Here is a 26,544-nt window from a genome sequence, read left to right as displayed (position 1 = left end):
GTTCAAAACACACTCCAAACGGTCTGTATATATTTCTAACATTTGCACCAAGAAAAGCTCTTTGAGAAAAGTGCTTAACAGGATTTTTTAAAGAAGTGAATCTGTCGAACAGATCACAATGATCACTGATTATTCACAGATAGAAAATAATACAAAATAATAAGTAAACATCATATCCTGTCACAAAAATGTCCCTATCTGCGTTTAAAAAAAAATAACGAAAGCTTTCTCTATCCTGATTCAACTCTTCCTGGAACCCATAAGCAATACAAAGCCGAAACCGTAATTATTGGGGAGATTTCAAGCAATTCTGCCCTGGGTGTGGACTACAGGCAAACCAAGAAGAAAGAGAAGGAAAGTGAGAGTTCAGGAAGCAAGTGATTAAGCAGAGATTTTCCCCAATGCAAACTACGGCTTACTTACATGGAGAGTGTTCCAAATAAGGTAGTTAGATAAAACCTACTCTCTCTGAAGCCAGTGATAGAAAAATATAACACCTATGCAGTGAAAAATTACTCCCAGTACATCTTATGGTAAATTCTGTTTTTGCCAATTCGTATTTAACCTTTGAAAAGTCTGTTTAATACTCTACATGACTGCTTTTCTTTTGAAAGTTTAATGATAACAAAATAATTATATTTAACAGTCTAAAGTAGTATCTCTTATCCTAATGCCAAACTTGAATAAAAAATAATTTTCAAGTACCTGAAAATGAACCAAAAAGCCAAAAGCTATCTGTGTGTCTATATCACGTCAATGTGTAGAATAACTCCAGAAATTCTACATGCCACACACGTTCATACTGTCTGAGTAAGTGAGGCATCATTTCATTCCCCTAACTGCATTTTAGCAGTACAATATAGTCTTCATGCTTCGTTTTTGAAGAAAACTTATTTGAAGTCTCAGGATCATCCTTTGGACTGACTTAAAGAGAGCAGAATAAAAAATCTGTCCATTCCAAATATGAAAATTATGGATTTGGCTCCAATGCAGAATAAAGTAAGCTTCTTATATCACCTGCAATATTAAATTGATTTAGTCTGCTGAAAAATAAGACAGTGAGTTATTGGATCTGTGTTTAATTCAGTGCACTTTATAACATATTTAAGGAATTCAGTTGTATAAAACAGTATCTGAATCTTATCAGATGAAAATATTTTTCCCTTTTAGCAAGCCTCGGGTTGCATGTCTGAGAAAACAAATTAGTCTCCAGTTCTCCTAAGCTTGATAATAGTGCCCCCTAATGGGAATTTTAATATGAGTCTTTCTACTCAGTTTTTAAAAAAGCATATATTCTCTAATAGGAGCAAGTTATCTTGCTTTTAACTACAAAGTAAATCCTGTAATATAAGTATATCACGATTGAAGCTACTTAAGGGAGAGCTATCACATGGGAAAAAACAAAAAGTGAATTCATGGAGAGAAACATAAAAAAATTCAAGCCACAACAGTTTCCTTGGTTTTCAATCACCCTATTGCAACATAATCCAAGGCGGCACTGATCTCAGAAAGAAATGATCCTTCAGCTATGTTTCTAGTACTGAGTAAGTGAGCAATTAACATGTGCTAAATGAAAGGTAGTACAGAGTCAGGAAAAAACTAGTTCAGAACTGAAGTCATTCAATGTCACACAGGTCTAAGTATAGAGCTGGGATTCCCACCCAAGGTTTTTGGCCTCGTACCATTCATTACCTTTCCATAATACAGGCAAACCCTGCTTTTGGAAGTTTGCGGTATACCACTTCATTTTTCTGAAAGACCTACTGAAAGAAATCCAAAGAGAATTTTCACTTAAAAAAAAAAAGCGAAAATAACATTCGGCATTTGTTTTGTGGTGAGCTGTTCGAGGCAGCACACATGCCAAGCAGCTAGAGTGGCCCTGACCATCGTCCCCAGCAACAAGCCACCCTAGCTCTGAACTGTGCCTGTGAGCATCTGTGCTTTATATCTTGAATTATCTTGTGCATCCATTAGCAAGATGTGTACTAAGGTACAAGAAAAGCCTAATAGAAGTTATTTTTTGGGTCTGGGAATGCTCAAATGTTTTTCCATATAAATGAACGGTAACTGCTTCTTCGCTTTGTGACAAAGGTTTCATAAAAACACTCTACTGTCACACAAACCTGTACCTGACTCACAAGTCTGCAACTGAATTAAATGTTTTTCTTCCCTAATATCTACAGAGAGTTCCCCAAACATCAACAACTCAGTGGGGGTTGGGGTAAGGTAAAGGAAAAGTTCATCAACAACTCAATGGGGGGTTGGGGGGATAAAAGAAAAATTCATTAAAAAAAAGGAAAAAGCTACATCTTCTGATACTTTCCAGATGCACCAGTAAAACATATACCCATTAATACAGTGTTTTTATTACAATGACCATAATACTTTCTGGACTCACAGACCATGTTAAGGACAACAGTTAGAAGGAATAACCAACAAACAAAAAGTCATCTATTTATGATAGAAAGAGACAACCAATTACCTTCTTCTTTAACCTGAAGGGAGAGGAAAAATAACATTATATATAAACACACACACACACACACAAACACACACACAAACTGGTCAAACTTTCTTAATGGGATGGACAGTTAAAAAAATAATTCAGGTTTGTTGCCCATATGGTCTCTGTCACAACTAGCCAGCTATGCCACTGTAGCAAGAACACAGCCACAGAAAATACATAAATGAATGGGCATGGCAGCGTTCCAATAAAACTTGACATGCAGAAGCAGCCCCACAGATTGTGGCTTGTCAGCCCTTAATTTAAAACATTTCACTTGGGGGCCACAGATTAAAAAATCTCCACTTTACATGAGGCACCAAAACAAAAACAAAGAAATAAACAAACACCTAAGCAACTCAAAATATGTAATCATTAAAATTATAAAATATTTAGTGAGAACTTTACTTCCATAAGGTGAAAGGTGAAAAAGGTTCTTTCCCTAAACAAATACTAGTTTTAGTAGGCATAAATAACAGAAAAGGAGTATGTAAAACAATGGGTGTTTAGAATGATTTAAAATAATCAACATGCAGGGCTCTTCTATTCCAAGATATATCCATATAATGAGAAAATTTAGCTTTTACCTAGGTCTGATAAAAATCTAATGGTGACTACATAGTAAAGGCTATTCAGGTAAATAAATAAATAATGTGAGAGAACCTAAAATTCCAGACTGACTAAATAAGTGTAGGAAGAAATAAAGAATAATATCGCATGGGGCGCCTGGGTGGCTCAGTGGGTTAAGCCGCTGCCTTCGGCTCGGGTCATGATCTCAGGGTCCTGGGATCGAGCCCCGCATCGGGCTCTCTGCTCAGCAGGGAGCCTGCTTCCTCCTCTCTCTCTCTCTCTCTGCCTGCCTCTCTGCCTACTTGTGATCTCTCTCTGTCAAGTAAATAAATAAAATCTTAAAAAAAAAAAAGAATAATATCGCAGATTTTTCACATGCGTAAGAAAAATGGCAAATCCTACTCACTTCTAAAGATAAATCAAGAAAAACAAATTCAGTTGTTTTACCCAAAGAGCAGATTTCACTTACAAAATAATGATGCTCCCCATTCTATATCCTTTAAACACTGGCTTTCACTTCACTAAGTGTCCAAAAGCAATAACAGGAAAGTCATGAGACTTGGAATCAGGAAGAGAAAGATTTCAAGCCCTGTTCTATAAATTCCCAGTTAAATGATTTTTGACAAGTTATTTGTCTTATTGAGGATCAGTTTGCTAATATGGAAAATGGGACTGATAAAACCTTCAAATGTGCAGAATAACAACTAATTATAGGCAATGTACACATAGTACACAGCACGCAATGTCCCGCAATTTTATTATTTAACACTAAATTGAAATTTCTTATGCCCATATTGTTAAAACTTTTTAATGAGCTTCTTAAAGTACGTGTTCATAAAACAGCATACTAGTCAATTACCTGAAAGCCTGTAAGAGAAGTCAGCATCCAGTGATCAACATCTAAAATTAATAATACATTTTGCTTACAAAAATTCTAAATTGAGATTTTTATAAACAATGTAATTATTTGAGGTAACTATGTGACAATATAAACTGTTCTGGAAAGGATTCCACTCCCAACTATGTCACTAACACACTGAGTAAGCCACTTCAAGTGAACCCCTCAGACTCATCACTCCCAAACCATAAAAGCTATGTTAGCAATCCCTTGTCTTCTTCAGTCTTCTAGCTCTAAGAGTTATTACTGCAACATAATTAAGCCTTTCCATATATGCTAGTAAAGAAAGGAACTTAGATATCCTAACACTGCCAGAACGGAGTGTAGAGAAATCCCAATCATAATCTGATAGCATTACAGTAGTTCAGATGAAATATTACAGTGGAGAGCTTGGCCAGCTAAAAAACAAAGAGGTACATATTGCACAAAAGTTTTTAAAAATATAAATACTCAAAGTGAGCATGGGTGGCTCAGTGGGTTAAAGCCTCTGCCTTCAGCTCAGGTCGTGATCTCAGGGTCCTGGGATCAAGCCCTGCATCAGGCTCTCTGCTCAGCAGTGAGCCTGCTTCCTCCTCTCTCCCTCTCTGCCTACCTCTCCGTCTACTTGTGATCTCTGTCTGTCAAATGAATAAATAAAATCTTTAAAAAAAAAAAAAAAAAGAAAAAATATAAATACTCAAGTGCCTAGAATAAAATAGCCTTGGTTAGTTTCTAAAGATATTACTTTAAGGAAAAAATTATTTTTGTAGACCAATCTGCAATATCAAGGTACTAACCTTAGCAAGAACATGTTCAGTATCTATTATATCTTCAAGGTACTATGAGTATGTGAAATCAAATTACACAAGTAACATTTTATCCAAGTGAAAAGTCATCAATTAAAAACTGCATAGAAAACAAATCACAAAAAGAAATATTTTTTAAAAATCTCATTAACAATAGCACCAAAATGAATAAAACACCTGGGAATATAACTTGTATGCTGAAAACTACCAAACAGCTGGAAGAAAGTAAAAACACCTGTGTTTCTAGACTGAAGATTTAATATTGTTAAAATGTCCGTATTACCCAAAGTGACCTACAAATTCAATGTAGTCCCTATCAAAATCCCAATGGCATTTTTATGGAAATAGGGAAAAAAAATCCTAAAATTCATATGGAATTTCAAAGAACCCTAGAGAGCCAAAATCTTGAGAAAGAAAAACAAAGCCGTGTGCCTCACACTTCTTGATTTCAAAATATACTACAAAGCAACAGTAATCAAAGCAGTATGGTACCAGCATAAAATTCCCAGAGGAAAATGGAAGATGTTTCCTATCGTTGGTCATGGCAATAATTCCTTGCACATTACACCAAAAGCACTAACTACAAAAGCAAAAACTGACAATATCGATTACATCAAACTAAAAAGATTCAGCAAAGGAAACACTCAACAGAGAAAAAAGTAACCTACAGAATGGGAGAAAATATCTGCAAACCACACATATGATAAGGTGTTAATATCCAGAAGATACAAAGACCTTCTTCGACTCATCAACAACAATCCTAAAAACCGGCAAAGGACCTTAACAGACATTTCTTCAAATACAGACAACTTGAAAAGCTGCTCAACATCATTATCTATCAGGCAAATGGAAATCAAAATCAACAGTGAGATGCTACCTCACACCTGTTAGAAGGATCACTATCAAAAAAATAAATAACCAGAAAATAAAAAATTTTGGAGAGGATATGAAGAAATCAGAACTCCTGCACACTGATGGTAGGGAATGTAGATTGGTGTAACCTCTCTGAAAAACAGTATGAAGTTCTTCACAAAATTAAATATATAATTACTATAGATAATATATAATATAATAATATATAATTATATATTATATATTATAATATATACATATATAATTACTATATGATCCAGCAAATCCCATTTCTGGGTATGTGTGTGTATGTATAGATATGTGTGTGTGCATGTGCGTGTGTGTGTGTGTATATATATATATATGTATCCCCAAGAGAACTGAAAACAGGACCTGGGAGAGGTATCTGCAACATTACTCAAGAGCCAAGAGATGGAAATAAACTAAATATTTATCAACAGACAAATGGATAAAGTGGTATATATATACCACTGAATATTATTCAGCCTTAAAGAAAGGATATCCTGTCAAATGCTATAACATGGATGAACCTTGAGAACATTAAGCTAAACTAAGTGAAATAAGCCAGTCTCTAAAAAGACAAATATTGCATGATTTCACTTTTATGAAGTATTTAAAGGAGTCAAACTTTTAGAAACAGAAAGCAGAAGGGACACATGGCTGGCTTAGTCAGTGGAGTGTGTGATTCTTGATCTCAGGGTCACGGGTTCTGAATTCTATACTTTGGGTATAGAGATTACTTAAATATAAAATCTTTTAAAAAAACAAAAAGGAAGGAAGGAAGGAAGCAAGCAAATAAGCAGAATGGTGGTAGCCAAAGGCTGGCAAGGGAGAAAAGGGGAATTGGTCAAAGGATGTAGAGTTTCAGTTTTTTCAAGATGAAAAAGTTTTAGAGATCTGTTCCAGAACAACCTGCGTACAGTTAACACTCTATACCTTACACTCAAAAATGGTTTAGGATGATAAATTATACTACTTGTTCTTACTATAATAAAAAAACGTTATACAGAAAATGACCCTTCAGTGTTCAGACAAGTGGGAAATTATTTTTAACTAGATTTTCTAAAACATCTCTCAAGTTATTGACCTTAGCCTTTGGTGTGAACTTTAACTAGTAACGGCCTTTGTTGGCAAAGCAATTATACCTGCAGTGTGCCATACACACGCACGCACACACACAAAGACCTCCTGAAATTCTCACTGTCTTGTTTCTGAAATCGATAGTTAAACTCATCTTCTTAAAAGTCAAGTCAAAATACTACAGAAGAAAATGAATGCTGGACACATAATGCTGATCCCTACCCTTCACAGTTTAAGTTATTTGAAAACTGGTTTCATCATGGGAAAGTTAAGAACAGCACAGCTCCTATCCAAATTACTAAAATCAGAATCTCAAATTCCAAATAAGGCCAAACTAATGAAGTTTTTTTAATATAAATCTTCATTTCAAAGAATTTGCATAATTTTTTCAAGAAACTCAGTAATCAAGTGAACTAGGCTGGCGTGACTTCCAGTAAGAAATAATCAAAGGTTATGGTGAGAACTATAAGATGGGATAGGGAGGGAGACAAACCATAAGTGACTCTTAATCTCACGAAACAAACTGTGGGTTGCTGGGGGGAGGGGGGTTGGGAGAAGGGGGGGTAGGGTTATGGACATTGGGGAGGGTATGTGCTTTTGGGTAAATTGGAAGGGGAGATGAACCATGAGAGACTATGGACTCTGAAAAACAATCTGAGGGGTTTGAAGTGGCGGGGGGGTGGGGGGTTGGTGGTACCAGGTGGTGGGTATTATAGAGGGCACAGCTTGCATGGAGCACTGGGTGTGGTGAAAAAATAATGAATACTGTTTTTGTGAAAATAAATAAATTGGAAAAAAAAAAAAAAAACATTTATGGGGGTGGCGTCCAGGTATTTCAGTCCATTAACCATCCAACTCTTGATTTCAGTTCAGGTCGTCAATCTCAGGGTCACGGGATCAAACCCAACACTGGGCTCTGAATCTGGCACAAAGTCAGCTTCAGACTCTCTTACTCCTCCCCACTGTGCCTCTGCTCACTCGCATGCATTTTCTCCCACTCCAAAATAAAAATAAATAAAATATCTCAAAAAAATTAATTAAAAATAAAAACCATTTGTATGCATTGCAAAGACACATGAAAGGAATACCCTTACCTTCATCAAAGTCAGCATCATCTTCTGTGTGTTGTGGGAAAGGAAAGCAGTTGGTAATTTCAAGACGATCTTCTACAACCAAGCCCAAAAGCACTCCTTGAACCACTTCAGTTCCTTGTCCTTCTTCCTGATAATGTTTTATTATTTTTAATACCACCTAAAAGAAAATAACAGAAGTGAGCTTAACAACCATCCTTACAGTTTGTATTTCATTTCAAAGGAAAAAATGAACCATACTATGGGTCTGCAAAAATCACAAAATTATATAATAGAACTAAGTTTCTTATGAATCAATTCCTTTACTCTGATACAAATAATAAAACTCACATAATCTAAATGTGTATCTGTAACTTCTGGAGTTTGAAGACATGTCAAAAATGTCCATGTACAGTACTCATGACCTTCAGGTCAAGGCTTCCAAAAGGTCTGGCATCCAGGAGCTCCTTCAAACAGTATTACCTCAATCCAAAGTTATTACAGAGGAAGTGCTCCTATTAGTGTCTGTTAACAGCATGATAATTTCCTGACAGAGATAATAAAACCATCAATAACACACAGAGATAAAAAACTCAATTACCTGAAAACCTGAAAGCAGACTGTTCCCTTGACAACTTCTCAATACCTCAACATGGTTCCTGAACAGAGTATCTCATTATTCCAAATAAGCAACAACGGGAACGTTTGGTAACAATGAAAACAAAACAAAGACTCTAGCACCACCTGATTTTCCTCAACCAAGATACACCACATAACCTCTAATGGAAAACTGGCTGTTACATGACTCTGTCCTTTAATATTTCCATAAAGATAAAGTGGTAACACTCTAAGGGTGGAATACTTTAAAAGTTCACAATACCAATAATCATTAGTTATAACTCCTAGAAAATAAGGTTTTTAATATATTAAGTGCTTTGAATGGCACCTGGCACACAGTATTTAGTAACAGTAGTAGTAACAGTATTTAGTATAAACACATGGCCTGAAGACTAAAGGGCAACACGATCTAAAATACAGTAAGTCCTCAGAAGGAAAAATAAGTCTAACAAAAAAATGCTAATTAGTATTTCTTGATAAGTGTTTTACTTAAAACACATTTTGACAAAAATTAATCATCAATAACCAGTTAACTAAAAGGTTACAACCAGTGAACATTATGTGCTAGGCAACATTCTAATTATTTCATGTGTATCATCCAATCATGTAATTCTCAGAACTATGTTAAAAGAAAGGAATATAATCATTCTACAAGTAAGACAACAAAAGCAGTGGGACACCTGAGTGGCACAGTCAGCTGAGCATCTGCTCTTGGTTTTAGCTCAGGTTGAGATCTCGGGCTCATGGGATCATGCCCCATATGTGACTCCATGTTCAGCGAGGAGTCAGCTTTAAGACTGTATCTCTCTCCCTTCTCCCCTCTCTCACTTTTCTAAAATAAATATTTTAACTTCACTTTCTATTTTTTTTTATTAACATACAATGTATTATTTGATTCAGGGGTACAAGTCTATGATTCACCAGTCTTAACACAATTCACAGCACTCACCATAGCACATACCCTCCCCAAATCCATCACCAGCCACCACATCTCACCCAGCCCCCTCCCCTCCAGCAACCCTCAGTTTGTTTCCTGAGATTGAGTCTGTTATGGTTTGTCTCCCTCTCTGGTATCATCTTGTTTCATTTTTCCCTCCCTTCCCCTATGATGCTCTGTCTTATTTCTCAAATTCCTCACAGAGAGACCATAAGATAATTGTCTTCCTCTGACCGACTTATTTTGCTTAACATTATACCCTCTAGTTCCATCCACATCGTTGCAAATGGCAAGATTTCGGGGTTTTTATGGCTGCATAATATTCCTGTGTGTGTGTGTGTGTGTGTGAGAGAGAGAGAGAGAGAGATAGAGGAGAGAGAGGAGAGAGAGAGATCTTTATCCATTCATCTGATCCATTCATCTAATGATGGACATCTGGAAGAGAGAGAGAGAGAGAGACATCTTGATCCATTCATCTGATCCATTCATCTAATGATGGACATCCGGGCTCTTTCCATAGTCTGGCTATTGTGGACATTGCTGCTATAAATACGGGGGTGCATGTGCCCTGGTTCAGATCACTACATTTGCACCTTTAGGGCAAATGCCCAGCAGTGCAATGGCTGGGTTGTAGGACAGCTCTATTTTCAATTTTCTGAGGAACCTCCATACTGTTTTCCAGAGTGGCTGTACCAGCTTGCATTCCCACCAGCAGTGTAGGAGGGTTCCCCTTTCTCTGCATCCTCGCCAACACCTGTCGCTTCCTGATTGGCAAATTCAGCCATTGTGACTGGTGTGAGGTGGAATCTCACTGTAGTTTTGATTTGTATTTCTCTGATGCTGAGTGATGTTGAGCACTTTTTCATCAATCTGCTGGCCCTTTCAATGTCTTCTTTGCAGAAAAGTCTGTTCATATTTTCTGCCCATTTCTTTATCAGATTATGTGTTCTTTGGATGTTGAGTTTGATAAGTTCTTTACAGATTTTGGATACTAGTCTGATCTAATATCTGATATGTCATTTGCAAATACCTTCTTCCATTCTGTTTTATTTTGGTTTTCTTGTTTCCTATGCTGTGCAAAAGCTTTTGATCTTCATGAAATCCCAATAGTTCATTTATGCCCTTACTTCCCTTGCCTTGGTGATGTTTCTAGGAAGAAGTTGCTGCAACTGAGGTTGAAGAGGTTGCTGCCTGTGTTCTCCTCAAATTCTGATGGACTCCGGTCAAACACTGAAGATCTTTCATCCATTCTGAGTCTATTTTGTGTGTGTGGTGTAAGGAAATGGTCCAGTTTCATTCTTCTGCATGTAGCTGTCCAATTTTCACAACACCATTTGTTGAAGAGACTGTCTTTTTTCCATCGGACATTCTTTCCTGCTTTGTCAAGGATTAGTTGACCATAGAGCTGAGGGTCCATTTCTGGGCTCTCTATTCCGTTCCATTGATCTCTGCATCTGTTTTTGTGCCAGTACCATTACTGTCTTGATGATTACAGCTTTGCAACAGAGCTTGATGTCTGGATTGCGATCCCGCCAACTCTGGTTTTCTTTTTCAGCATTCCTCTGGGTATTTGGGGTCTTTTCTGGTTCCATATAAATTTTATAATTATTTGTTCCATTTCTTTGAAAAAAGTTGATGGGATTTTGATAGGGATTGCATTAAATGTGTAGATTACCCTAGGCAGCATAGACATTTTCACAATATTTGTTCTTACAATCCAGGAGCATGGAACATTTCTCCATTTCTTTGTGTCTTCCTCAATTTCTTTCATGAGTATTCTGTAGTTTTCTGAGTATAGATTCTTTGCCTCTTTGGTTCGGTTTATTCCTAGGTATCTTACAGTTTTGAGTGCAACTGTAAATGGAATCAACTCCTTAATTTCTCTTTCTTCTGTCTTCTTGTTGGTGTATAGAAATGCAACTCATTTCTGTACGTTAATTTTATATCCTGACACTTTACTGAATTCCTGTATTGAGTTCTACCAATTTTCGGGTGGGTTCTCCACATAAAGTATCACATCATCTGCAAAGAGTAAGAGTTTGACTTCTTTGCCAATTAGGGTGACTTTTATTGCTTTTTGTTGTCTGATTGCTGAGGCTAGGACTTCCAGTACTATGTTGTATAACAGTGGCAATAGTGGACATCCCTGCCAAGTTCCTGAACTTAAGCTCTCAGTTTTTCCCCACTGAGGATGATATTTGCTGTGGGTTTTTCATAGATGGTTTTGATGATACTGAGGTATGTACCTTCTATCCCTACACTGTGAAGAGTTTCGATCAAGAAAGGATGCTGTACTTTGTCCAATGCTCTCTCAGCATCTATTGAGAGTATCATATGATTCTTGTCCTTTTTTTTTTTTTTTTAAACTAATGTATCACATTGATTTGCCGATGTTGAACCAACCTTGAACCAACCTTGCAGCCCAGGAATAAATCCCACTTGGTCGTGGTGAATAATCCTTTTTATGTACTGTTGGATCCTTTTGGCTAATGTTTTGGTGACAATTTTTGCATCCATGTTCATCAGGGATATTGCTCAGTAATCTTCCTCAGTCTTTGTCTGGTTTTGGAATGCTGGCCTCATAAAATGATTTTGGAAGTTTTCCTTCCATTTCTATTTTTTGGAAACAGTTTCAGGAAAACAGGTGTTAATTCTTCTTTAAATGTTTAGCAGAATTCCCCTGGGAAGCCATCTGGCCCTGCGCTCTTGTTTGTTGGGAGATTTTTGATGACTGCTTCAATCTCCTTACTGGTTATGCATCTGTTCAGGTTTTCTATTTCTTCCTGGTTCAGTTTTGGTAGTTTATACATCTCCAGGAATGCAACCATTTCTTCCAGATTATCAAGTTTGCTGGCATACAGCTGCTCATATGTTCTTATAATTGTTTGTATTTCTTTGGTGTTGGTTGTGATCTCTCCTCTTTCATTCATAGTTTTACTAATTTGGGTCCTTTCTCTTTTCTTTTTGTTAAGTCTGGCCAGGAGTTTATCAATCTTCTTAATTCTTTCAAAGAACCAGCTCCTAGTTTCATTGATCTGTTCACTGTTCTTTTGGTTTCTATTTCACTGATTTCTGCTCTGTTCTTTATTTCTCTTCTCCTGCTAGGTTTAAGCTTTATTTGCTGTTCTTTCTCCAGCTCCTTTAGGTGTAGGGTTAGGTTGTGTATTTGAGATCTTTCTTGTTTCTTGAGAAAGGCTCATATTGCTATATACTTTCCTCTTAGAACCGCCCTTGCTGCATTGCAAATATTTTGAACAGTTGTGTTTCATTTGTTTCTATGAATTTTTTAATTCTTCTTTAATTTCCTGGTTGACCCATGCATTCTTTAGTAGGATGCTCTTTAGTTTTCATGTATTTGGAGCTCTTTCCAACTTTCCTGTTGGGGTTGAGTTCTAGTTTCAAAGCATTGTTGTCTGAAAATATGCAGGGAATGATCCCATTCTTTTGGTACCACTAAGACCTGATTTGTGACCCAGGATGTGATCTATTCTGGAGAATGTTCCATCTGTACTAGAGAAGAATGTGTATTCCGTTGCTTTGGGATGGAATGTTCTGAATTTATCTGCAATGTCCATTTAGTCCAATATGTCATTTAAAGCCTTTATTTCCTTGTTGATCTTTGGCTTAGATGATCTGTCCATTTCAGTGGTGGGGGTGTTAAAGTCCCCTACCATTATTGTATATTTGTGGATGTGTTACTTTGATTTTGTTACTAACTGATTTATATAATTGGCTACTCCCATGTTAGGGGACAGATATTTAAGACTGTTAGATCTTGTTGTTGGACATACCCTTTAAGTATGATATTGTGTCCTTCCTCATCTCTTATTAAAGTCTTTGGCTTAAAATCTAATTTATCTCATATAAGGATTGCCACCCCAGCTTTCTTCTGATGTCCATTAGCATGGTAAGTCGTTTTCCACCCCCTCACTTTGAATCTGGAGGTGTCTCTGGGTCAAATGAGTCTCTTAAAGACATTAAGACTTGTGAGTTTTCAGGGTGCCTGGGTGGCTCAGTAGGTTAAAGCCTCTTCCTTTGGTTCATGTCATGATCCCAGGGTCCTGGGATTGAGCCCTGCATTGAGCTAACTGCTCACCAGGGAGCCTGCTTCCCTTCCCCTCTCTCTGCCTGCCTCTCTGCATACTTGTGATCTCTGTCAAAGAAAGGAAAGAAAGAAAGAAAGAAAGAAAGAAAGAAAGAAAGAAAGAAAGAAAGACTGACTTGTGAGTTTTACTACTAGATGATGGGGTACTGACCTATTTTTATTGACTGGGCGGGGGGGGTTCTCTGTGCCTCCTGGATTTTTATGCCTGTGTCCTTCCCCAAATTAGGGAAGTTCTCTGCTGTAATTTGCTCCAATATATCTGCTTGAACTTCTGATATTTCTGGTGATAAACTACATTATGATACTAGGTATCTTCAGGTCAGTAAATACTGTATGATTCCATTCATATGCAATTCTAGAAAATAAAAGAAATCAGACTAGTGGTTGCCTAGGGTCAAGAGTAGAGGGGAACAAGGTAACTTTCGTGGATGGTGGAATTTTTCTGTATCTTAACATGGTGGTGGTTACACCTGCAAAAATACAATGCTTTGTTTTAGTGTCCTGCCTGATAACATTCTCTTTTTTTAAATTTCTTTCCTTTTTCAACCACTTATCAATTCATTTTATAAAATCTTTTTTGATTTCCATCTTTATAAACAAATCTTTAAAAACAAAACAAAAGCAGAGAGAAAGTAAACAGCTAAAGGTCACACAATCAGGAAATGGAAGAGCCAAGATTTAAACCAAGTCAAGTTCTAAAGCTGTGTGAATATTTTAACTTTAATAACAAGGAAAATGATTTTCATGTTAATAATTCAATAAATAATTAAAAATTTTGTTGCAGACTTCGTAATAAACAGACCCCAAGAAGATTTCAAACAAGTAAGATCCAGACCTCTTAAGGACAGCACGGAGTTAGCAGGGAAAAGACCTTCATGTGGAAGAAAACCAACCAGTTAAGACCTTCAGCACTGTGAAATGTATGAAGTCCACCGTCTTATACATCCTTATATAAAAGACCTTTCCACTTTTGAAAGGCACAAAATTAAGAGTCATGCAGCTTTAGGTAAGAGTTCCAGCTCCAACATTTACTAGCTGTGTCCCTAGGGAAGCTATTTGTTCTTCCTAAGTCTTTGATTTCTAATTTGCATCATGGAGTTATTCCAAAGCAATACCAACACTATCAGATATGAGACAATGTATGTTAAATACTTCACATAGGGTCTGACATGCAATAATGTTCAATAAAATATTATTGATTATAAAAAAGCAGAACTATTCAACTTCTATTCAGCTTATCTCTCTGCAAAGCGCAATTACAGCACATTTAAAAAAGAAACATGAGTGGGGCGCCTGGGTGGCTCAGTGGGTTAAGCCGCTGCCTTCGGCTCAGGTCATGATCTCAGGGTCCTGGGATCAAGTCCCGCATCGGGCTCTCTGCTCAGCAGGGAGCCTGCTTCTCTCTCTCTGCCTGCCTCTCCATCTACTTGTGATTTCTCTCTGTCAAATAAATAAATAAAATCTTAAAAAAAAAAAAAAAAGAAACATGAGTGACTTAGAAGAGATAAACAGAACTAATTAAAAGTCGTTACAAACACACCTACCAGCTTGTCTAAGTTGCCTAGGTTCCGAGACACTTAACCCTTTAATGAAATCACTGAGTCATGTTGAAATCAAAGTAAATGAGATCCTAAAAGACAGAGGAGCTTAATGTAGACCTTCAGACAAACTCTAGAACTAATTTCTTTTTTTTTTTTAAGATTTTTATTTATTTATTTGACAGAGAGAGATCACAAGTAGGCAGAGAGGCAGGCAGAGAGAGAGAGAGGAGGAAGCAGGATCCCAGGACCCTGAGATCATGACCTGAGCCGAAGGCCGTGGCTTAACCCACTGAGCCACCCAGGCGCCCTAGAACTAATGTCTAAACAGCAGGAGCTTATGTGTGCAAAAAGAAGTGTTGATGACTAAGACCCAGCAGTTTCACAAAGAAGCCAGGCCAAAATAACCTCATTTCCTTTTACAAAGAAAACTGAATTTTAAATAAATTGTTATATTTAAAAATGAGTTATTACAGTACTAAAGTAACTTCTAATGAAATGCAGTCTTAATTCTAAAAAATAAAATAAAATAAAATAAAATTTAAAAAATTGTAAAGAGCTGGGATTAGGAGTGCAATGTAACCAAATAGCCCGGCAGCTTGACCTGTCTGGCCAAAGAATCAATGCAACTTCATACAGCATCAACAGAAGCACCGTGCTCCAAGTCAGAGAAATTATTGTCTCACTCTTTTCACATCACTGACCTGTTCTTTTCAGTTCTCTGGGAATGACCAGAGAGAAAATTTACAAGAACAGTATCCAACTGAGAGATGGGAGAATAATGGTGATTTAACTATCTGGTAGAAACAATCAACATAAGTAAGTATACAAAGAAAGGGATAATGCTAGGAGAGAAAGCTTAAAACCCCGTGATGACAACTAGTTCAATGAATTCAAAGCTCTCTCTAGAGTAAAGACCACCAGGAGGCACACTTTCTAAAAAGTGAGGCACTAGAGGATGTGCCTTACTTTGAAAGGCAAACCAAGGACTACAGGTGTAGTCTCAGGAAAGAAGGCTTAAATTTTGTGGATAAATTCTCTCTAGCATTTAAGGCTGCCCAAAATAAAAAGACTTTAGTGATCACTAAAATAATTTTCCAACATTTACAATCTTGCCATTATAATATAGTCTGATAAAGCATCCAAAAATATAAAAAAAAATTAACAAAACCAAGCTAACTCATTCTTCAGTTTGATATCTTATGACCTTATTTCCTACATACATACTAAAATCTCAATTCTTTTGCTCAAAAAGTAAAGTAATGGGCTTGCAATTCAAACTTGTAAGATGTCAGAAGAAAATTCCCGATCGGAAGTAACAAATTCACATGCAAGTTTTTGCTATCTTACAGAAATAACTAAGAATTTATAAATAAAAACATTCCACGGATGTTTTATATTTACAAGACAAAAATCCGTGTTCTGCTCATCACGGTCTCCTCTCTTAAACATTCTTCTAGAAAGGAAGAGATGTGTTATTCATATCTCCAATAACCAACACAGGTCCTGGCACTTAAGACACTCAGAATCTATTTGTCGAAGGAGTAAACATTAAACATTTATGGATCACTTACATCAAGCACTCCACAGTGCCTTACACGCAATGACTCGTTCAGTCCCACAAATACATTAAATGAGAAATAGTATTTCCTCATTTATTTGCCAGAGGAGGAAACAATCTGACACAGAATTATTAAATGAGGGAGGTGAGATATGGCTTTGGACGTCAAGGTACTTGTAATTACTTCAAAATAACTGAGTAACTTTGTAATAACATGGCTGAAACAGAAAGAATGCAAGGGCAACAGCTCTGGAAGAAGCAGCTGTAGCTAGGCTACAGAAGCAAGGTTTCATGCATAAAGTAGAAAAGTTCAGTATAAGGTTACAGGGTCAGGAAGCAAAAGACACTAAGGGGATGGTGCTAGAGGTCAAAATTTTTGTGCCCTGAATCACCAGAATCAAGTAGCATCAACAGGAAACTGCCACTAGATGCTACAACGCAATACAGCTTCTAGTCTTGACCAGCACTATTCGCACAGGCCACAAGATGGGAATGTTCCACCACAAAAGTCCTGTTTCAGTCAAGCTCATCCCCTTTCATTTTCTCTCCCTCCAACCATATGCCTCTGTCCCTAAAACAGTGCTGATATATTTTTAATTAACCCTGTTTATTTACGTCATGCTTCCTCTTCCTTTTCAAGACATACATGGGGACACCTGGGTGGCTCAGTTGGTTAAGCGGCTGCCTTCCGCTCAGGTCATGATCCCAGTGTCCTGGGATGGAGTCCCACATTGGGGGCGGGGGGAGGGGGGTGTCCTTGCTCAGCAGGGACCCTGCTTCTCCCTCTGCCTCTGCCTGCCACTCTGTCTGCCTGTGCTCACTCTTTCTGACAAATAAATAAATAAAATCTTTAAAAAAAAAGACATACATGAAGCTCAATAGTCTCCAAAACAAAAACATACTCCTGTATTTTGTTTGTAAGTTGTCACAAGTGATTCCACATGCTCAAGAGCTCTACAGCACTTGTTCTCAGCTTATCAAATTGGCCTGCAGAGCTTTTATATTTTTTTAAAGATTTTATTTATTTATTTGACAGACAGAGATCACAAGTAGGCAGAGAGGCAGGCAGAGGGAGAGAGAGAGAGGAGGAAGCAGGCTCCCTGCTGAGCAGAGAGCCTGATTCAGGGCTCGATCCCAGGACCCTGAGATCATGACCTGAGCCAAAGGCAGAGGCTTTAACCCTCTGAGCCACTCAGGCTCCCCCTGCAGAGCTTTTTAAATAAATGAAGAGAGGTCTTCAACCTGGCTACATATTAGAGCCATCAGTGTTTAAAAAAACAAAAGGGAAAACAAACAAAAAATAAAAACTTAAAAATAAAAAATCTAATCGCCTAAATCCAACCTCTGAAATTCAGAGTTAATTTATCTGGGCTACGAATCCTATATTGGTGTTGGTGGGCATTTTATTTCTTTTCATTTTCGTTTTCGATTCTCCAGGTGATTCTAACATCCTACTTCATTTTAACTTTTAATAAGTAAGTATGGACCACCCTTACTTTTTCTGTTTTAACTCCCCAGAGGACTACAGTGCACATAACTGGTTAAAACTAAGTTTCCTTTTCTCTGTTTTAAGACTCCCTGTGTTGATGAAAAGTGAGTACACTGAGAAACACAGACCCCAAAAGTGAACATTTTATTTAGCATAAATATCACCCCCTAGTAAGAGAACTCAAACCCTACTGGGAAGAATCTCTAGAGCATAGAGGTGAGAGGGAAAGTGATGCCAGCAATCCATCTGAGAAGCATCATGTCCTTTAAGACTTAGGCTTCATAGCTTGACCCCATATTTAAGACTGCTTATAACCAATGACCAGGTTTGTTTATCCTGTAAATTCATGGGTAAATCATGATTTTCCTACATATTATGCCTAAAGGAGGGAAACAAACTGGCCAGTAGAATCCTAAATTACCAAATTCTTCCAAACAATGCCCCCCGAACCTTGTCATACTCCAGGTCTGAGTGTTTATTAATGTAGTTGATTTGCCCTGCACAGTCAGTACTGGTCTCTGAATACATCAACTATCTCTAAAACAGTCTCCCAGCTTTCTGAGATTTGCACACTATCAAGTTGGGTGGATCTTAGTAAAGAATAGTAAACATATGTCCGGTCTGCTGAATTACCCTAGGGGAACCACTTTTTCTACTACTGTTTATTATTCAGTGAAATTTTAAAGAGCAAAGCAGACCATTTTATAATCTCTAATGAACACAATGCTATTTTTTAAAAGTGACTTTTTACAAAATGAAAACCTAACCCTGACTAAAAGGCTAAACACAACACGGTATGTTAACTTCAAAGACACAAAGTACTCTCAATACAACAGGACTATTGTGCTCGCTTCGGCAGCACATATAATAATACAACAGGACTATTGAACAACAATCTAAAATACTAAATAAATTAATTATACCAGAAGTCAACAAACCTAAAATTTCAGTTAATAAGCAGGATGAATAAAATGTTCCATCCCCCTTAAAATGGAACATTTAGCAGAATCTCTAAGACCTCTCTATCAAAAACCTATCAAAAACTTTCAACTCCATACAAGGGAACAATTTAAATCTGACCAAAACAAAGATTATGCACTCTGATGAATCAGAGTAATTTTCTACCAAATATGATGCCCGCCAAGACCAGTTACTACAGAAAGATTTGAAAGCTGTGCACAGAATCACCAAAAGTCTGTTATTTTTGGCTTCCTTCATTCACTCATTAATTCATTCACTTAGGTATGTTTTGAGTGACTTCTACAGGCCAATTACTTCTGACAGGACTACTGGGAAAATGAAAACTAAAATCAAACACAAAGGTCTTTACTTTCATGAGGTTTATATTTTAAAATACGAAGCCTCAAAAGTTTTTGGTCCTGAGACCCTTTTAACACTCTTTTTTTTTTTTTTAAAGATTTTATTTATTTGTCATAGAGAGAGAAGCGAGAGCGAGCACAGGCAGACAGAGTGGCAGAGGCAGAGGGAGAAGCAGGCTCCCTGCCAAGCAAGGAGCCCGATGTGGGACTCGATCCCAGGACGCTGGGATCATGACCTGAGCCGAAGGCAGCCGCCCAACCAACTGAGCCACCCAGGCGTCCCCCCTTTTAACACTCTTAAAAATTACTAAGGATGCCCCAAAATTATTATATTGATATTTACATATTAGAAATTCAAATTGAAAAATGTTCAAAATATTTATTCACTTAAAAACAATGACAAATATATTACATGCTATCATAAATTAGTTATGAAAAATCATTTTTCAAAATAAAAATCAGGATACAAAAAATGATACTGTTTCACATTTTTTAAAAACATTTACATTTTCAGGGCCCCTGGGTGGCTCAGCTGGTTAAGCACTCTTCAGCTCAATTCATGATCCCAGAATCCATGGGGTGTCTGTTTCTCCTTCTGACCTTCTCCCCTCTCATGTTTTCTCTCTCCCTCAAATAAATAAATAAAATCTTAAAATAAAAAAATTTAAATCTTAAAAAAATAAAATAAAATTGGGGCACCTGGGTGGCTCAGAAGGTTGAGCCTCTGCCTTTAGCTCAGGTCATGATCTCAGAGTCCTGGGACTGAGCCCTGCATTGGGTTTCTCTGCTCAGCGGGGAGCCTGCTTCTCTCTCTCTCTCTTCCCACTTCTCTACCTACTTGTGACCTCCATCGAACAAATAAATAAAATCTTAAAAAAATAAAATAAAATTAGGCGTAGAGTGACTTTTTTAAAAATTTACATTTTCAGAAAAATTTTAATCTGGATAGAAGAATAACATTGTGGAGTGCCTGGGTGGCCCCAGCAGTTAAGCATCTGCCTTTGGCTCAGGTCATGATCCCAGGTTCCTGCTCAGCAGGGAGTCTGCTTCTCCCTCTCCGTCTGTGTTCAAGCACACTCACACACATGGACTCTTTCTCTAATAAATAAATATTTGAAGAAAAAAAAAAAAAAGAATGACACTTTCACATTTTTTGTGACTCCTATGAATATCCAGTTTAATAAAAGGCAATTGGATTCTATTTGCTTCTACATTCAATCTTTTAATAGCACACAGCATGTAGCATCTAGAAACCTCCATTAAACACTCATAAAGAATGAGAGTAAAAATGACAAATAGGGATGCCTGGGTGGCTCAGTTGGTTGGACGACTGCCTTCAGCTCAGGTCATGATCCTGGAGTCCCGGGATCAAGTCCCGCATCGGGCTCCCAGCTCCACGGGGAGTCTGCTTCTCTTTCTGACCTTCTCCTCGCTCATGCTCTCTCTCACTGTCTCTCTCTCTCAAATAAATAAATAAAATCTTAAAAATAAATAAATAAATAAAATCTTTTTAAAAAAATGACAAATAATGTTAAATCTTATTATGAAAATAGTTTTGACCTCAGAGACCCTCTAAAAAAGTGCTGGGGATTCTCCCCCTCTATGAACCACTATTCCAGAATGATAGTTAAAAAAGTGAATGAAAATTATAGATAGTGAAGCACACTCTGAAGAAAATAAACAGGGAGGTAACCTTCACTGGCACAACCCAAGAAAGGTCCCTCTCTGAGATGACACCTGAGCAGATGAGTGAAGATCAAGCAGCTTGGGCGAAGAGAATACCTGCTAGCTATGGATTTCCAATTAAAATGCTAATATTTACTTTTCATGAAGTACACAAGTCATACATGAGCAGAACTAAAAGGCCTAGAGATGTATGAACACTAGGACGGGAGAAGCAGTGGACTTTCACGCTTTTATCAAAAGCGCTGACATATAAATAATAAATCCAATCTATTCACAGAAATAGTTATGTCTTAAGATACCATTACATTAATTGAAGGTGAGCAATTTCATATAAATTTTGTTGGTGATTTATAAAATACAATGTATCAACAAAATCCTTTCAGGAAATAGTACAATGATTTTTAATCAGAAATACTTTTAATACCAGTGTCAGAGCCAATCTTTACTTGGTAAAATAAAGGCTATGAAGATACCAGACAAAATTCCTCTATTAAAACAACTCTAATAAGGTTCAGGGCTAAAAAGTAAGCTATTTAAGAAATATATCTGGAATTCTGGGGCCAGCCTTGAAGTACCTGAATCCCCTATTCTCCGGCAGACATACAAAAATGCTGAATACACTGCATTTCTAAAAAGTTTAAATAACTGATCAAGACAAGGAAACCAGGGGCGCCTGTGTGGCTCAGTGGGTTAAAGCTCTGCCTTCGGCTCAGGTCATGATCCCGAGGTCCTGGAATTGAGCCCCACATAGGGCTCTCTGCTCAGCAGGGAGACTGCTTCCTCCTCTCTCTCTGCCTGCCTCTCTGGCTACTTGTGATCTCTGTCAAATAAATAAACAAAAATTATTAAAAAAAAAAAAAAAAAGACAAGGAAACCAACAACCCGAGTATTAACCTTGAGAGTTAACACGGCATTACCAAAAAGTACAACAGACCTAGATATAAAACCCAAGAGCTAAGAGCTGGATTGCAATCCATTCTCCGTCCTGAATCAAAAGATGGTGTCCTGAATTTCTGAGTCAGCAAAGGGGAACCTGACACCTTTCCAAAAACTTAGAATCTCGTGAAAAGTGTTGGTGGAAAGGTAGAAAACAGTAATTGCAGCATCTTTTGGTTAAATACAAACTTACTACATGACCCAAGTTCCTACTCCTAGGAATTCAGCAGGAGAAATGAAAATACACCCACACAAATGTATGTCCACCATTGCTCAGAACAGCATTATTCAGAGCAGCTAAAAACTGAAAGCAACCCAAAGGCCACCAAACATAGATAAACAAATTGTAGTATGTCCATTCTATCTACTATTTATTACTCAGCAATAAAAAGGAACAAAATACCAGTACAACAGAGAGGAATTTCAAAAACGTTAATACTAACAAAAAGAAATCAAATAAAATGCTATATGCTATCTGGTTTCACTTATATGGAATTTTAGAAAAGGCAAAACAAAACTCCTAAGTCGCTGCCCGGGGTCAAGGTAAGGAGGATGATTCTGACTGCAGATCAGCACACTCTACAAGGTGAAGCAACTATTTTACACTTTGATGTGGCGGCAACTGTACAGTTGTTTACAACTACAAAAGATCATCATACGATGCATTTAAAATAGGTGGATTTTCTTCTGTATAAATAATACCTTAATTTTAAAAACCTATACTCATTTCTGAAAAGCAGCAGAAACAATTCATATATATAAACCCACAACCAATTTTTCTCAATTCAGAGTTCAAAGATCTCCTAAAATGCTTATAAGGAACTAGGTAAAAACCCACTGCTATATCCCTGCATTATGTATAACATATGTTTTATATAACTATATATAAACTCAAATTTATAACTCACATTTTTAATAAGACTAGGCAATCAAGAATAAATTAAACTGTACTGTTTTAGGAGCCAAAAGAGTGTAAGATTTAGAATTTTGCCATTATTTTAAAATATTCTGGAATTTCATGGGACTAACTAGGTATTTTACTGATAATTTCTATATAATTAAAGGCATTTTCCTGGAAGAAAGGTCTGTGGCATTTGTCAGAGTCCCAAAGAGCCACAACACACAAAGGGTTACAGTTTTAAAACTTAATAGTAATAAAAATTTATTACATACATGCAGTTATGCTTTTATGTTTGCACGAACAAGAATGGTATGGAAGGACATATCTTTTATGAATCTTTGTTATTATTTAGTTAGAATAAGCATGTACTTGTTTTCAATTCAAAAAATATCAAACGTTAAGAAAAAGTCAAAAGATTTTAAAATCCAGCAATTACAACAATTTACCACATCAAGTTTCGCCAAAAAAAAAAAAACCCACTAATTTCTTTTTGACAACATCAGTGAGTTGACAAAATGATGGGGACGTATCTTGACTTTAGCATGTTCTTTTAGGTATCTTAAAAAGGGGGGTGGTGGTGAATAAGTGGCTTTGAAAGGAGGAGAAAATGAAAAAATACAACTATAAGCCTGAGACCTGCTGACTTTAAATTCTAATCTCTTGTTGATATGGTTACTCTTCACCTCTATTCACAGATACCACTGCATTCACATACACAAATGACTAGACAATATTCATATGTACACACCGCCAAGGTCAAAGAGGTTAACTTCTGGATATACAGACTGGTTTTCAACAAGCAGAGAGATCTGTTTAAGAGAAGCCTAACATAGCCAATCATAAATCAGCAAAAACATCAATTCAAACTTTGAGCAAACTAACAGCAATAAATCTTCACCAAGAAAAGCAGCAGGTTTCCTACTGTCCCTGTAGTAGACATAAAAAGGATCTGGTGAAAGAAATCCCAGTTAAAATTAGGGACATAAGTAGTTTTAAACTGTTGGAAATACACCATCATTTTTAACCTCCTTATATAAAGCCAAATTTGTAGGGAATGTTCAGAGGTTGCAACCAGTGCTGTGCACCTAGAGTAAGAAAACACTAAATCCACTTATTCATCTTTTTTAAACAGCTCATAGATAAAAAGAAATATTGAAAGTATTTAAATGTTTTACCACTAAAGCCAATAATAAAAAGGTAAATCTAGTGGTACTTAATAATCAGAGTAGTATTTTATATATGGTTCTATTAAATATTATTAGACTCTGGTTACAGGAAGATGCCATTAGCTAAAACAGGTATGCAAATAGTTTTTTTTTTAAGATTTTATTAATTTATTTGACAGAGAGAGAGATCACAAGTAGGCAGAGAGGCAGGCAGAGAGAGAGAGAGAGGAGGAAGCAGGCTCCCTGCTGAGCAGAGAGCCGGACGCGGGACTCGATCCCGGGACGCGAGATTACGACCCGAGCTGAAGGCAGCGGCTTAACCCACTGAGCCAGGGCGTCTCGGACTATCCGCCGTGAAGAACTCATTTTCTTCCAGTCCCTCACAGACCAGTATTACAGTAAAAAAATAACTTACAAGAAAAGTGACTTTTTTAAAAAAGAGAAAATACAAGCTTTGGGATCACGCTCTTGGCTATCACAGCAATATCATACTGCTATCAAAGTGTCTAAACACTCAGTCACAATCCTGTGCTTATCTCATACAGACAATGAACAGTTCACAAACCTTATCCATACTTAGGTAGCACTGGTTTACAGAAGCTGTAACATTAAGCAGGTATATCATTCTTTCCTAAGTCCAAAAGTTGAACATTCATACTTTATAATCAAACACTTCTTAATTTACATTACTGACATGAATTCTTTCAAAATATGACAATATTTCAATAGATGTGAACTCCAAACTGTGTGGCTACAGCTCCTCTACCACCTTATGCTGCTTCTCCAGGAGAGGACAGGCATACTCCACAGAGGGGGTCAAACGCCTATTCTCTTAGCTCTGATTCCAATCTGAACATTCTATTTTTAAGAGAGGTAAAAAACTTATTTCAGCAACAGGACCCCACTTTGTTTTTTTAAAGATTTTATTTATTTATTTGACAGACGGAGATCACAAGTAGGCAGAGAAGCAGGCAGAGAAAAGAGGAAGCAGGCTCCCCACAGAGCAGAGAGCCCAATGCGGGGCTCCATCCCAAGACTCTGGGATCATGACCTGAGCCGAAGACAGAGGCTTTCTCACCCACTGAGGTGCCCAGGCGCCCCAACAGGACCCCACTTTAAATCACAAGCTCTGTAAGACAGAAGTAAGAAAGGGAATTATTTATCCAGTGAGTGAGCCCAGCTGAAGCACCAACATTCAAATGTTGATTTGCTGTCTTCCATTTGTTGTACATAGTAACTCTAGAACTAACCTTTATTTCTTTGTGAAAAAAATAATGTTCAAGTGAGAAAGAAAGCTTTAGTATAAAACCTTAAAAATTAATTCTGACTGTACACACAAATGTGAACCTCTGGGTCTGTACAAACAGGAAAATCGTATGGCATAGTTGAGAGGCCGGAGCACTGGAATCCAAAATAAAGTCTGCCAGTTCTGTGGTCTTACATAAGGTGTCTTAACAATCCTAGCCTCACCTATCTTCTTGGAGATTGTCAGTAAGTGCCTATCTCACAACACTATCACAAGGATTAAAAATTAATCCACCCAAAGTATCTAGAACACAGTGCCTAATAAATTCTCAGTAACACATTGGGCTATTATAATAAATATTTCACCTAATCCATTGGCTCATCCATCCACCTATCCAACAAATATTTAGTGAGTGACTAGAATATGCCACGTATCTTCATGGCATTGACACACTTGCCTTCCCAGAATCTTCAATTTATTCTTCAGAGATTTTTTTCAGTCTAAGATGTAAGTATAACTTATGAAAAATCAACCACCTGACACCAAAAACTTCCAGTTTTGTTAAGACTTATCAGTCATGTGGATCTAGAGCTATTTCTTATGACAACCAATACCACAGGATTTCAGAACAAGATTTTTAAAATCTGCATCAAAAAGTCAAAGTTGAGAATAAATGGTCTTTATTCAGAACAGTGGTGTATACGTGTGTTTATGTATGCAGGTTCTCTTAAAAACATCATTATCCTGTTAAAAATAAAGACTAGATCCACTTCAACAGTGTCTTAAAAGTCTGCTGGCCATTTGGAGAAGAGGTCAGGCAGGATGCATGACTCCTAGGCTGGCTTCATTCCAGTTTTGTAGATTCTGGGAGGTAAGGTCCACAGCCTGAATTTCTCACATCAATCACTGTCAAAGAACAGCTATTACCATAGAAGAATTTTAGTCTCAAAGAAACTGTAATGCCACAGAATCTCCCCTTAGCATATTCTGTAAAGTCAATAACTAGACTTTCATTTAATTCTGGCTTCTTTCACTGACTGATCTGTGAACTTGGCAGTTTTCTTATTTGGTTAAGCCTAGATGATTTTTTTTCTAACACTGAACAAAGAAGGTAGTTACTGCCAAAATGTAAATTCAAAAAGCAGAAAGCAGCATTAGTCTTAAATTTAACACATTTTATGGCTCAAGTGGGATAGGGGTTCCATTTCATAACTGGCTGAGTCAAATAATAAATAGGATTTAAATCACTGCTGTTCAGTTTTG

General features: G+C 37.1%; 1 protein-coding gene across 1 annotated transcript in view; it reads right to left on the bottom strand.

The window, feature by feature from the left end:
• EIF3H (eukaryotic translation initiation factor 3 subunit H) overlaps window positions 1–26,544 on the bottom strand; it is a 103,755-nt gene that overhangs the window by 66,913 nt on the left and 10,298 nt on the right. The window contains exon 2 of the mRNA XM_044245061.1: window positions 7,804–7,960. Within this exon, the coding sequence (XP_044100996.1) occupies window positions 7,804–7,960 (157 nt within the window). The remainder of the gene's footprint in view (window positions 1–7,803; window positions 7,961–26,544) is intronic.

The sequence above is a fragment of the Neovison vison genome, chromosome 4 (genome assembly GCF_020171115.1).
Source record: "Neovison vison isolate M4711 chromosome 4, ASM_NN_V1, whole genome shotgun sequence".
Lineage (NCBI taxonomy): Eukaryota > Metazoa > Chordata > Mammalia > Carnivora > Mustelidae > Neogale > Neogale vison.
The sequence above is the reverse complement of the archived record's forward strand: the minus strand, read 5'-3'. Positions and strand labels throughout refer to the sequence as shown.